Genomic DNA, 14,564 nt, shown 5'->3' on the forward strand with positions numbered 1-14,564 from the left:
GAACTTATGATCCCAAGAACACCAAAATCTTTAATTAATGGAGTCGAAGATATGGAAGACAGAGCTCTCACGAGAACGTTGCCAATCATACGAGCGGAAAGAAAAGAATTAATTACCAAATAGAAAAGATGATGTGATCTATTTGAATTTCAAAAGTTTCATAATACATAAGATGATACGGACGTATCACATGTATTTGAAGAAGTGTAACTTCTTTATTCATCTCTAAATAAAAATGACAAAGTAAGTACTACGTGGCAACTAGTCAAACGTTGAACTTAAACTCCAGCAAGTACGCTCGGCTTCCAGTTGAGCGTTGTCAGTAAACGTGTGAGGGCTAGCTCCGGTGAGGATGGTGAAAGCACTGTAGTATAGCGACTTTACTTTGCTGATGGCTGTTCTCTTCTGTTCATCTTAACAGCTGTGTTCACATACCTCCACACACCTGGCAGTAGGTCATCAGTAAGTGAACAAGGGCGGAGTGTTTTCGTTACAATTTTTTGTTTCCATTTCGAAAATAATTTTAGCCATAAACAAATTCATGATGCATCATCGATACTGTAACTGTAGATTGATTTTTTTTATTTTGTTTTATCATTATTATTATTATTATCATTATTATTATCATTATTATTTTAATTATTTATCTATCTATTTACCGTACCTATTTTGTTCCAAGCATTTAGTAGAAAACAAGCCCGTACATAAAGGGTAATCATGATCCAATGAATTGCCTTTTAGATAATTTACTACATTTCTTTTTTCATAGATGATAACATGAAATTATCGTATCCTCTACTTCGATTATTTTTATTTCAACTTCCGTATCGCGTGTCAGTACTGGTGTTGATTTCTTTTAAGTTGAATCGCCACTCAGTCAATTACAATAATTGAAACGAGATAAGTTATGCATGTCAGCCCATTTAGTCCAAAATTCTGACATCAAATGAACAAAAATGTCCACTGTACCGTCTGCTGTTATCGGATCGTAAAGGTTAATCATCCAAAACAAACGTTGAATATAACTGTCCGGACATTATATCAAACATAAATGACGTCACTGGGCTGAAGGGATATATTTTTTTTTTTTTTTTTTTTTTTACTTTTACTTTTACTTTTTGAAAACTGATGCCACACATTTAGAGACTCTTCTGACTGACGCCAGATGATTTTAATCTACTTTGGGACTCTCTGGGCCATATGTCAATCCATGTGCAGGGAGGCTACAACAGCAACTCATAAGCATTAAGAAATAGGTTAGGAAACCTCTGCTCCAGGCACCAAACTAGGGCCTCATTGGTTAAAAATGACCTCTATTGAGTCCTTTGATATGCTTTATTCTGGGTGTTAAAAGGCCAATTTGTTAAGCATAGAGCAGTGTCCTTAGTATCCCTTAAAAGTGCCCTCCATGATGAGATCTCAGAGCTCATATATGGTCTGATTTATGGTTAATGCTGTGAACTTACACAAACGCACACACGCGCGTGCACACACACACACACACGCACACGCGCGCGCGGTTGATAGAGTCCCAGATTCCCAGGACGGTGGTACCGGGGGTACTGAGTTCGAATCCTGCCCAGGGCTAAAATTGTTTCAGTATCGCTGCGCTTCGAGTCGTTACTCCAACTCTCATGGGCGGGGAGTTGGGTGTGTGTGTGCGTGTAAGGTCATAGCATTACCCATAGATCGGTTATACGAGCTCTGAGCTCTCTTCCGGGAGGGGAATAGCTGTCGATCACGAGTCCAACACGTGATCCAAAGACCAAGTTGAATCACATAGACCACCAGAGTTGGAGTGCCGGCTACCCATGGACCACTGCTGAAAATTTCAACCCTGGGCGGGATTTGATCTCAGATCATTGAATTAGCCTTCGGGGAGCGGCCCCACTGTACCGGCCAGCCTGTGTGTGATTCACCATGGTCTTGGATCACGTGTTGGACTCGTGATCGACAGGTATTACCCTCCCAGATGAGAGCTCAGAACTCATATATGACCGATCTATGGGTAATGCTTGACCTTACATGCACACACACACCCAACTCCCCGCCCACAAGAGTTGGAGTAACGACTCGCAGCGCAGCGAATACTGAATTTATTTCAGCCCTGGGCGGGATTCAAACTCGGACCGCTGAAGCAGCAATTGTGAACGCTACCACTGTGCCGTCAAGTCGTAGTATGTGCATTTGTGTGTGTTTGATTCACCACGGCCTTGGGTCACGTGTTAGACTCGTGATCGACAGGCATTATCCTCCAGGATGAGAGCTCAGAAGTCATATATGGTCAGATGTATGAGTAAAGGTGTGACCTTACATTCGCACACGCACAAATCTTTGCCCACCAAAGCTGGGGTACCGTCCTACTGTGTTGAGATAAATTTCAGCCCTGGGCGGAGATTCGAACTCGGATCGCTGAGATAGCGGTCAACCGCTGTACCACCACACCAGCAGGTCGTGCGTGCGCTTATGTGTGTGTGTGTGTGTGTGCGTATGTGTATATTTAGCCAGTTTTATCCTATGGGAAGGGGAGCTACGCTCGTGGTGTCCCGTCTTTGTATCTCGCAGTGTCTAATTTGCTCTTAAATTCGTTTATGTTTTTTGCACACTATAGTTTCGTCCAATTTGTTCCAAACATCCACCACTCTGTATGTGTGTTTGTGTGTGTGTGTATGAATGTATGGTTATCCGTGAATATCTGTAAGTACATGCATATACGTGTGTGTGAAAGTGAAGAATTTCATAAACATTAAGTTATAGGTATTGCCCAACTATTATCTTCAATTTTTTTTTCTTTAAAAAAAAAAAAAAAAAAAAAAAACGCGTGATGTTCTGTTGGTCTTCCCTAATCTGCTGATGATTGAAACATGGATTTGAAATTCAGTGTCAGCGACATTTCTGACGGAATTATTTGCACCTGAGCTCGATTCCTCCTGTCCGCGCAGACAGCAGCCACGCGAGATGCTTCATGATCAATCCCGTACGGCTCTGAGACATAGACACTGAATGCTGACTGGAATAAAAGTCTCGATGTCTTTGGTACCAGGTGCCCTCGGAGAATCATTGGGTATCGCTGGAATGACTTTGTATCTAACCAGAGACTGTGCTCTCATACTCAGTCTAAGCCTGTTACATGCATAACTCGTGGACGTCAGTTTCGGCTATGTGGGCATGTGGCACGTTTGCCTGATGATGATCCTATTCAGCGTTGTTTGGAGTGAGAAGGCAGGGTGGCTGCATGGAAGCTTGCTCGGACGGACTGTGGGACTGAAGTAACGCGCTTCCTGGCGTATGCTCCCAATTGATGATGATAATTGGAAGTAAGTTTTCTTAGGTCGAGCGAGACCGACATAAACCCCAGTGACACCTTTAGCGTCACACCTCAACAAAGGATCTTCAAAATAAATAGTTAAATAAATAAATAAATAAAATGAAATAAAAACAAATAAAAAATAAATAAATGAATAAATATAAATAAGATAGAATAAGAAATAAATGTCTACATGACCATAATTTCGTGAGTGCGTCAGGGTCCATACATATACAGTATATGTCTGTGTGTATAAGTATGTATGGGGAGTATAACTTTATGAGGATTGAGATAAATAGAAGACAGGAAGTGATGATGGCAAAGTTGAACGAATGGTATTTATGGATGAGGTAAGGAGGTAGTGAGCAGCCCACGCCAGGAGGCGCTGAGTATCTGCTGCCAAAGCCGTCACTTTTAGACCGTTGGGGGTAGAAAACAGTCACTAATGAGAATTGGAGAGTAGTGCGGGATTCGAACCAACAACTAAGCGATTGGGAGACCAGCACGCTTCCGACTACACCATCGACATAAGGTTGCTTGGATAATTGGGTGTGGATGTGGCAGTGGATAAGGAGATCAATTAGTAGAGACCTGAACACTAGATGAAGAAGAGGACTGTTAACGATAGCCTTGAGGAAAAATAAGAATGAAAAGAAAAAGCAATAAAATATTTCAAAATACAAAAAATTGTAGTGCTTATGTTTGTTCTGTTTTGTTTTGTTTTTGGCTGTCGCTAAACTATTTTATTCATTTCCAGTAAGGAAGGGTAAGGTCTCTCAATTAACATTGTCCGTATCGAGCGTGACTTCGTGTTCAGAGCGGCTCCCACCGGATCATCTGGTCTCCATCGTACCCCTTTCGTAATGAAGTGATTTAAGGCCTTGTTATAGTGCAAAGTACAATATGGTGGTGAGAGAGAGAGAGAGAGAGAGAGAGAGAGAGAGAGAGAGAGAGAGAGAGAGAGAGAGAGAGAGAGAGAGAGAGAGAGAGAGAGAGAGACTTGATTTAGGCGGGATGTCCCAGGAAAATTAGCATAGTTAGAAACGGTGAAATTTGAAAATTATATTAAGGATTATGGAAATTAACTAGGATCATAGGTTATTCGTAAAGGTTTTGTTTCCTCACCTAGTGTATCCTGAGCTACACCTTTCCGGCAGATGCCAATTTTCAAACTATATCAATCTGAGGTCGTCATCATAAAGATTCCTAGAACTTAGCACTTGTCTTAACGTGCAAGAAATAAATTTTACAAGTTACTTTTCACTAAGCGAGCCAAGTTCATGGTCGTCTTATTTCGTTTCCTCTGCACAAATACAAAACAGAACACTTAGAGAAGAAATTTAAGACAAGTCGTAAGGAATTTTGCTCTATCACAATGATATATTGTAAGTCGTTTGAAAAGTGTTACCCAAACACTTTAAGATGACCATTAATTTCTAATAATCTTTAGGAACATACCCTAGGGATGGTGTGGGCTTATACAAAGAATGGATGAGGAACGTCTGGTGAAGAATGCATCAAGTGAAAATTAATATCCACGCGAACAAGTTGCTTAAACACGGCAAAGGAAGCATGGACTGAAAGTGAAGCGTTTATTCCTGACTTTTCGTCCACTGACTTTTTTCAAGTTAGACGAAACGTCCGGAATAAATGCTTCACTCCCAGTCTATGTTTCTTTTGCCGTGTTTAATGCACCAAGTTTCAGAGTGAGCGATGAAAGATAGGAAATAGGTGAAGTATTCAATGATAAAATGTTTGGTCGGGGAAAATAAGTGAATGGAGATAATATTCTTTAAGGGAAGTAGGGAATAAAAGGTCAAAGAGAAAATTATAAGAGGGTGGCTTAATTATGTATGTACTTAAATGACTGCATATGCATTCAGTGTATGCAGGGCATACGTGCAGTTAGATATATGTAAAAACATATTCAGAATATTAGTATATTTACCATGATTGCATTACAATTTCTTTTCAGGCCCAAGCTAAGAGAGGTGACGAAGCGAGCGGACTCCTCTGTTGCCTACACACCTCCTGGGAAAAACGTGAAGTCAAACTTCGGGCCAGACGACTAAAGGCTCCCAGCGATGCTGTACCCCCCTCTCTCAATCTAAGTCGTCGTCAATAACGCTTCCTGCAGCTGTCGTTTCTTGGTAATCACGTGCAACTAACGAATTAATTGACGACTCACAAGTTACCAAAAAGATTCGATATCCGGTAGGTAAATTCGAAGAAACACAGGTCGCGTGGAAATACTCTCTTACAATAAACCCATTCACTATTGACCGTAATAGCAAACTTGACTTATGGAATCCAGTTCTGGACCCGGATGCTAGTCCTCTGTAAAAGAATACATATGCCTTTCTATTTTGATAAAGGAAATTGAAAACGCACATTTGCAGAGCCAGCACCACAATATTACACCAAGCTAAAAAAAAAAATACCCTGAGAATATTCGAAGCGTCTGTCAGTTCGCCATAGTCGGGTCAGAGCAACAACCAAAGGCAAATCCTGTTTCCATCTTACAATAACAACTGATCTCGGTGAAAAGGAAGATTAGTAATATGGCAACAATAGCTGAGACGCCCCTCTCAGGGCAAGACACCAAGCCAGGGTCTGTCGTCTTGCAATGCAACACTACTGAAGTGGGGTTCAAAATCCCTAAACTATCTGTCGAATCTGATTTCAGCGACGCTGACAGCGGGGTTATTACCAGAAGTCGGCACGCTTTTTCTTCCTCCTCGACCTCGTCAAATTTCTCCTCAGGGATTTCCAACTCCAATTCGAGTTCTTCCAGTGACGATGAAGTGCAGCAGGAAACACAGCGTAGGGACAGTAAAGTGAATAACACCAATTGTCTGCCATGTGAAGAACTCCTTCAGTCTCAGTATACTCCAGAGGTGTTCTCTTCCAGTGAAGATGAAGTACAGCAGGAAACACAACGTAGGGACAGTAAAGTGAAGAACACTAAGTGTCTGCCAGGAGAAGAACTCCTTCTTGAGCCTCAGTATACTCCAGAGGTGTTCTCTTCCAGTGAAGATGAAGTGCAGCAGGAAACACAGCGTAGGGACAGTAAAGTGAAGAGCACCATTTGTCTGCCAAGTGAAGGTCTTCTTCAGCCTCAGTATACTCCAGAGGTGTTCTCTTCCAGTGACGATGAAGTACAGCAGGAAACACAACGTAGGGACAGTAAAGTGAAGAACATCAATTGTCTGCCAAGTGAAGGTCTTCTTCAGCCTCAGTATACTCCAGAGGTGTTCTCTTCCAGTGACGATGAAGTACAGCAGGAAACACAACGTAGGGATAGTAAAGTGAAGAACATCAATTGTCTGCCAAGTGAAGAACTCTTTCAACCTCAGTATACTCCAGAGGTGTCCTCTTCCAGTGACGATGAAGTCCACCAGGAAACACAGCGTAGGGACAGTGAAGTGAAGAGCACCGGGTGCCTGGCAGATGAAGAGACTCCGGAGGCGTTAAAATCCCTGACTACCGATCTCAGATCGGGAAGAACTGACGAGGACTTTGGTACCAGTACCACGGCGAACCTTCCAGTTACTATTACTTCCATAAATACCTGCACCACAAACACTGATGTACAGAATGGTAACGCATCTCATAAAAAACACATCGCTCCCGTGAACCGGAAGAACAGACTCAACAATAACTCTAAGAAACATAACGAGAAAAAAAGCAAAAGAGGCTGCCTGGAGTTCCTCTACAAAAACAAAACTGGAAAGACTGATTCATTTTCTGGTTATGGTCCCAACTCTTGCGACGAACTTGAAAGGGATTTCTACACTCCCCCAACGTCGCCTCTCAAAAATAAATCTTCTGAAGTCCAAGACAAGGTTCAAACTAGGTCTTCGACAACCCTAAAGCCCCAACAGCCTTTATCGGTTCTTTCTGCCAAGACCTCGGAGGACAACGACGACGACGTGCCTGCCGGCTGCATTCGCGAGGAGGACGGAAGAATCAACTACTACCCGAACTGTGATGCGAAAATCTGGGTTAGATCCTGCACCACTGAAGTTGTCAAGCCACTACACGGCAAGAAACACGGTGAGTTTGGCATCTAATCCATTGATACATGAGGTTGTTCGTGCGTAAATTAGATAAAATATTACTTTATGAACAAAGATTCATTGCGGACAAGCTCCTTGTCTCCTGTTCACTATTTGCAGGCAAATGATAGATATTTGTGTTTATTATAGTTATTTTGTCAGTCTTGTGGCGGCATGTCCAGACTAGAATTGCCGCCCCAGGGCATGTGCACCCACCCACCCCATTTGAGGGCCTTGTTCCTCAGTTGACTAAAATCTATGGTGTTGAATTCAACGTGCGTTTGAACTTTTGTTTTAGCGGAAAGCACAAGGCTGCTCTAATTAGATAAACAAAAAATTACTTCATAAACAAAAATTATGAAAGGCAAACTCTGTATTGTGTTTTCACCCCTTCTTTTCATTGTAAGAAACTTGTCTCTATTGTTTTTATATGTGGGATTACTAGACATTACATATATAATCGCTACAGATATATGTTTTAGACTAGAACTACATTGCCGGAGGCAGCAAAATAAAGTTCTCTTGTTTCTTGCACAGCTCAAAACAAAACCCAAACAAAATGCCATAGCCATTCCATACAGGCAAACATCGACTGTAATACTCTGCCAAACCTACAACTCACCGTACATACACATGAGTTTAAAGCTACATGATAATTATTTGGATAGTAAGAGAGAGAACCCAAGGAGCGTTGCTCCTCTCCTGTACATATGCATGTCTTACAACCCTGTATTCCATCTGCTGAAGAGGATCACAGACAGTGATCGAAATATACGGAACTCTACTTTCGTCTCTTCTTTTTCTGAAAGTGAGTTTTAAGTCTAATTATCATTAGATAACTTCAGTTAAGTAAATGCACACACTTCACTTGACAATGTTTTTCTAATCTGTTCAGGCCAGATCCCTGCGTGGCTGCGCGGAACTTTGGTGCGCAACGGGCCAGGTCGCATTCAGGTCGGTGAGCAACAGTATAACCACATCTTCGACGGTTCTGCGCTCCTTCATAGGTAAGCAGCTCTGTCACTTAGTCTGCTGACACTGTGTTTTGTGTGTACTAGTGTTTGTGTACGAGCGAGTAGCCCTACCCTAAACAAGAGCGAATTATCCTACTTAGATTCCACATCAAAGACGGTGACGTGACCTACCAGAACAAGTTCCTGCGAAGTAGGAGCTATGAGAAGGACACAGCGGCCCAGCGAATCGTCGTCAACTATTTTGGCACGAGAGCACAACCCGACCCTTGCGTCACCATCATGCAGAAGTACGTATGGCGACTGAGTAGGGTACGGGAAGTTGCACAGAGGAGCAAGGTCGTGGAGATGAAAAATAGGAGTTGGAAGTTTCTCAATGTTTCCTCTAACGAATCGTTCTCAACTTAATAAAAGTCTGGTATTAGGAGAAAGAGAATCTATAAAATGTGACTAGTTGAGATGCTTTTATGATGATCAGTTCGAAATATGACCCGTTCCCCCTTCAAAGTGGAAGGACCTGAAGTCGCCTCAGAATGGATTTCATATCGTGTGTCTGAAGGAAGTTGAATAGATACGTTTCCTCTGTTCTTAGAATATCTAGTAAGACTTTTCTGTCATATATATACATATTTTATAGACTCGCTAGCTCACTTGGTAAGGCGATGACTTTGTGATTTACGAGTCTCGGTTCGAATCCGGGTACGACAGTCGGAATTATATATATATATATATATATATATATGTATGTGTGTGTGTGTGTGTGTCTGTATGAGAGCGAGTAGTCAGTCTTGTACCTCCATGAATTCGCTCCTCACGAGGTTATTCTCTTCAGCCTGGTCTCGACCTTCAGCCTCGAGGAGCACTTCACGGACAACGCGCAGATCAGCCTCTACCCGTATGGCGACGGCCTCTACGCCCTCACCGAGACGCCCTTCATGTACCGGATCGACCCCGAGACGTTGGACACCAAGGAGAAGGTCAGCGGGAGAAAAAAAATTCCCTATTCAAACTTATTACCCACTTTCAGAGAAAATTAAGATCGGAGATGAAGTAATCCTTATATCTCGACCACTAACTGTGGTCCTCTTTATCTCTGATTTCAATTTTCTCTGAAAGTGGGGAATAAGTTTGAATTTTACTTTTGTGTTACTACAACACGTTATCCCTTTCCTATGTTTGACGAAATAACTCAAGGATGATCCCAATAGTTACCAATTTGATCTATGCCAGTTTCCACAAATGAGTGAGATTTTTACCACAAAATTCCCACAAGGAAATCTGGATTTCCACTTTTTTTTCCCCACAAAAAGGAATTATTATATACACAAATAAGTTCATTGCAACATAATTTGCTCACCAAACATTTCATGTGAGCAAATTTCTCAGACACAAATTTGTGGAAAATCCCCACAAAATAGCATCAGTGGATCCCAAGCTATATAGCGCAGTGTCCTTTTCTTATACATGTCCATGTTCCTTCCCGCCTCTTCTCGACGAGAATGAACGATTTGCCATGATGTATTATGAACAGTTTCAAGGCATAGTGACAATAAATACGTTATTCTCTCTCTTCTATCATGAGCGACTCACCTACCAACACAGCTACTCTCACTATATTCATCTAGAAATACGGTGTGTGATAGTCGTAAGCGAGGTTGGGTGGTATTTTTTTTTTTTTTTTTTTGGGGGGGGAAAGGGGCTCGAAAGCAATAGGCAAACAGAGATGGTGGTGTACATAGAGTAGGAATAGAAACATATCGACCACCTTAATTATGGTAACGCGATTTGCATGGTTTGTTCTTAAAGAAGGTGCTCGAATAATCTGCAAGCCAAACCCATAGTTTTCAACAATTAATGTAGGCAACCTCAAATACTTTCAGCTTTCTCCTTTCACATACCTTCCCAAACTCCAACCCTAACTGCTTTAGACCTCCTCACACCTAACCACAATCGCAGTGTTTTTTTTTTTTTTTTCGTGGTTTGCGGGGCTGGTAACTGCTCAGACCTTTACCTTGTCGGTGGTCCGAAACTGTTCATACATGAACGCAGGAGAGACGGTGTCCACGCTACAGCCACATCAGTAACGATCCCCGGAGGAAGCTGACGTATCACTTACACAGTGATGCCCAAGTCACCTCAGGGCACCGATAACATTTTGTGGGAATTTTCCACAAATTTGTGGGAGAAATTTGCTCACATGGGATGTTTTGTGAGCAAATTATATATTGCAATGAACTTATTTGTGTATATAATAATTTCTTCTTTTTATGGAAAAATATGGGAATCCAGATTTCCTTGTGAGAATTTTGTGGTAAAAGTCTCACTTATTTGTGGGAACTGGCATAGATCACGGTTGGCAACACTGCCTCAGGTCCCGAGGTGAACATAGGTCGGGGGTCATGACTTAGAGTGGATGCCTTTCCTAACCTCTGCGCAGCAGCGAGGGTTCGAACCGACGCCACGGCGGGCCCGCGAACGTCAACCGAGGCAAGCCTCAACCCCACACCGTGGTGCCCAGCCACGGCAGTAACCTCTCCAGTAAACAGCTTAAGCTCATGGGCCCGGGCGAGGCTCGATCTGCCGATCCGTGATTACGAGGCCGGCGCTCTACCACTGTGCTAGCCAGGAAGCAACCGTAGTGTCGCCCACAAACGACAACTGGCTGAACTCTTACTTCCCATTTTACTCCGCTTTCTAAAGTCCTCTGTGAGGGGCACCGTCCTAGCCTCCCGATAGGGAGGGGGGGGGAGTGTGTGACGTTAAACCATATCACATATCACTCCGCTTTCACTTAGGGTCTCCAAAACCCACCTATTAACCTCTATTCACATCCAGTACTACCTTATCCATCTACACGTTGAGTAAACACGATGACATTACACAACTCTGGCGCAGTCCCATCTTTACCTCAAACCATTTGCTCCCTCCACTTCTAACTTCCCCTTCCCATCCTTCATCGTCCCCCACACTTCTCTCAGCTTTTGGCATTCTCTCTCTTTAACTTCCTCATTTAATCTATTTACCATTAAAACTTCTCTACCTACCTCCCCTTTTCCTCCACCTCCACTTTCCCTCCACTCTCAATTTTCTTTTTACCATATGATAATTTGACAACCCCCTACGGTCTCCCGTGAGTATATTTACATCCAGAACGCTTCCAATTCTCCCTTTGGGTACCACTACGTAGACCATTAATGTCCTATCAACCACTCCTCCTCCACTCTTTCCCACGTATACTTGTGCTTGTCTCTCTTCTTAAACACTGCTAAAAAATTCCCTTTCTAAAAACATCTTTAACATTTTCCCAATATAGTTCTTACCTGACACCTCGAACCTCCCTACTCTTCTATGTATCGGCTTGTCTTCTACTCTAACAGTGAGATATATCAACACCACTACATATATATTTCTCCTAAAATTATCTATAAGTCAGTTTAAATCGAAAAAACAACCCACTCCCCCTCGTCTCTTTTCTCACTACCAGGACCGTATACACTCAAAAGCCCCTATTCCAGTTCTTCGCGTGCACTTTCTTCCACTTCACGACAAACTTTCTATGTCATCACTTACCAGCAGAGCCACCCCCTTCCCTCCCTCGCCCACTCAATCTCACCCTCCCTTTCAATTTAGATTAATTTCACGCAAACACATCCATTTTCCTTCCCACAAACAGGCCGCCAATCTCTTCCCTTTTATTTTCATCCGTGCCATAACAATGAAGATTAAATTGTCCAGTTACTACGGTCTGGTTGGAGTCTTCCTCTCGGATCCTCTTATGTCTTGACTTTTCGTCCCATTATGTCGCCTTTTACGACACGCACGAGAAACAGGGTGGTAGAGATTTCTCCCCACCATCGGAGCCCTTTCACGAAAGTGCCGCCCAGGGGCAAAGTTCTCAATGACGCGTTGCCCCCCACCCCCACCCAACCTTCCCCTTCCACCATTACCACGTCCCACCTCCACCATTCACTACTAGCTGTTATAGCTATTGGCTTGCAAAATAACTAAACAGATTTTAAAAGTGTTATTTAATGTCCCTATTGCAAAAAAGATAAAGTAAAAATATTTCATGCTCTGTTTATCCTGCCCACCCCCCCCCCACCCCGAGAGATCAGAAGGAGGTAGTCAGAGAAATTGTGAAATACAGGCTCGAGGGAACAGCATGAAAGAGCGATGGCTATTGTGCACAAGTATCATTATTCCTTTCTGAATAGAAAATTTAAACTATGATAAAAACGAGTGATGCGTGGCTCTGGTCCTCAAAACAGTTTCTGAAGTATTGGCTGAATGTTCCTTATTGCCAATACCCCATTACGGGATAACAGGAAGTATTGTATAATTCTGAGAAAATAATTGCGTGTGTGTACAAACAAAAAACATATGTAGACGTCACGCGCAACGGGAAATAATTCAGCTTACCTTTAGCCAGATTAAGTAAGTAATATCTAATTCATTCGTGCAAATGGTAATTGATATAATACTGATGGCTTATTTTGAGAACATTACTCCCTAGGTTCTTCGACATTTTTTATTCTACATTACCTGACAACAAAGAAAACGGAAAACTTTAGGCACAAACTAAAGAATAAAATTATTTGTTTACACTTGTAACCAAGAATTGAGCTTGGGCTCTTTAAGACATTTATAATTTGAAATACTTTTGAAAGCAGATGAAATTCACTTAATCATATGGAATTTTTCCTTCCATGGACAATATCCACCAAACTAAACCCCATTTCATGAAACCAAAATCTCTTTAACTTTTTGTGTGTACGTGATTCAGCCAGCCGATTATAGCCATCTTTATTTTTATCCCAAGGTTCAACTGATTGCAAGTAAAGATAATCCAAGAATACAACAACTTAAATGAAATTTCAACTCCAAGTTTGAAAAGGGCACAAAAATAAAACATAATGAAAAAAAATACTTCACAAAATTATGTGTGTACATAATGCATTAATATAAGAAATGCATGTTTATGTCCGATCCCAGCACTTTTTTCTTTCTTTCGTTTTCCCGCCCATTACCTTAACACTACTTATCACCCACAGGTAGACATGACCAAACACGTGTCCGTGTTCACCCATACGGCCCACCCTCACGTAGATGCCGAAGGAAACACCTACAACATCGGCCAGGGCGTTTCTCTCACAGGACCAAAGTACTACATCTGCAAGTTTCCCAAAAGCGAAGGTGTGTTTCACGAGAGAGAGAGAGACAGAGAGAGAGAGAGAGAGAGAGAGAGAGAGAGAGAGAGAGAGAGAGAGAGAGAGAGAGAGAGAGAGAGAGAGAGAGAGAGAGAGAGAGAGAAAGGGTGCGGATGTTGTCAAATCATTGAGCAATTGTGATGAGGGTGCTGTATTTTCTTAAACTGCGTTTGCACCAAGCAAATCGATTTGATTCAATTCATGAAGAATCTACACGATTCATGAATCGTGTTGATGATTCGTCACACGAGTTTCAATATTACCGTTTATTACAGCAGGCGAATCGGCATTATTTGAATTGACTCGATTCGCTCGATGTAATAAACGGTTACACTGAAACTAGTGTGGCGAATCAACAACACGATTCATGAATCGATTCCCTTGGTGTGAACGCAGCTTTACACATATTTCAACGAACATAAAATGGCTAAAACTAGGACAAAGGTAAAAAAAAAAGTAAAAACCTCTCTTGAAAAACTACAAAGAACAAAGAACAAATTACAAAGTCAAGTGTTAATAAAGGAAGGTGTTTTGAAATTAATTTCTTCGGAGTCCCAATTTGAGACATGTGGAGGAAATGTTTATAGAAGAATTTCAAAACTAGCGGCCATATTTGTAGCTATGTCGTGATGTGCTTCCTAGTATGTGACTGGAAATATATGTCCGATAGATTTGAAACGTGTTCCTAGCGCTGGTCGCCTACAGTCCATAACAACAACTTCAAACGTGTTTGCAAAATGTAAATGACATCTTTACCAGAGCCCTTACATGCCTAAGAGTGCCGCCCAGGGGTAAGTTCTCAGTGATGCCCCCCTTCCCCCCCCCACCCACCTCTTCCCCCATCACCACTTCCCACCTCCACCATTCCTTACTGCCTATTATAGCAAATGGCTTGCGAAATAATTAAACAGATTTTAAAAATGCTGCTTAATGTCCCTGTTGTAGAAAGGATAAGGGGAAAATGTTTCAAATTCTGTTGATCCTAATGCAAAATTCGTATATGACGGTAAAATATTCATGG

At 42.0% G+C, this 14,564-nt stretch overlaps 1 protein-coding gene across 2 annotated transcripts in view; it reads left to right on the plus strand.

Annotated features, from left to right (window-relative positions):
* Positions 1 to 321: 321 nt before the first annotated feature.
* LOC143034581 (carotenoid isomerooxygenase-like) overlaps positions 322 to 14,564 on the plus strand; it is a 27,950-nt gene continuing 13,707 nt past the window's right edge. The window contains exons 1-6 of one of the 2 annotated variants that reach the window (XM_076200845.1): positions 322 to 462; positions 5,283 to 7,363; positions 8,261 to 8,372; positions 8,480 to 8,626; positions 9,169 to 9,313; positions 13,388 to 13,529. In XM_076200845.1, coding sequence (XP_076056960.1) covers positions 5,869 to 7,363; positions 8,261 to 8,372; positions 8,480 to 8,626; positions 9,169 to 9,313; positions 13,388 to 13,529 — 2,041 coding nt within the window. In that variant the 5' untranslated portion in view covers positions 322 to 462; positions 5,283 to 5,868. The remainder of the gene's footprint in view (positions 463 to 5,282; positions 7,364 to 8,260; positions 8,373 to 8,479; positions 8,627 to 9,168; positions 9,314 to 13,387; positions 13,530 to 14,564) is intronic. The other variant, XM_076200846.1, reaches the window with a different exon arrangement.

The sequence above is a fragment of the Oratosquilla oratoria genome, chromosome 17 (assembly GCF_046742065.1).
Source record: "Oratosquilla oratoria isolate Oo_2021 chromosome 17, ASM4674206v1, whole genome shotgun sequence".
NCBI classification, from domain to species: domain Eukaryota; kingdom Metazoa; phylum Arthropoda; class Malacostraca; order Stomatopoda; family Squillidae; genus Oratosquilla; species Oratosquilla oratoria.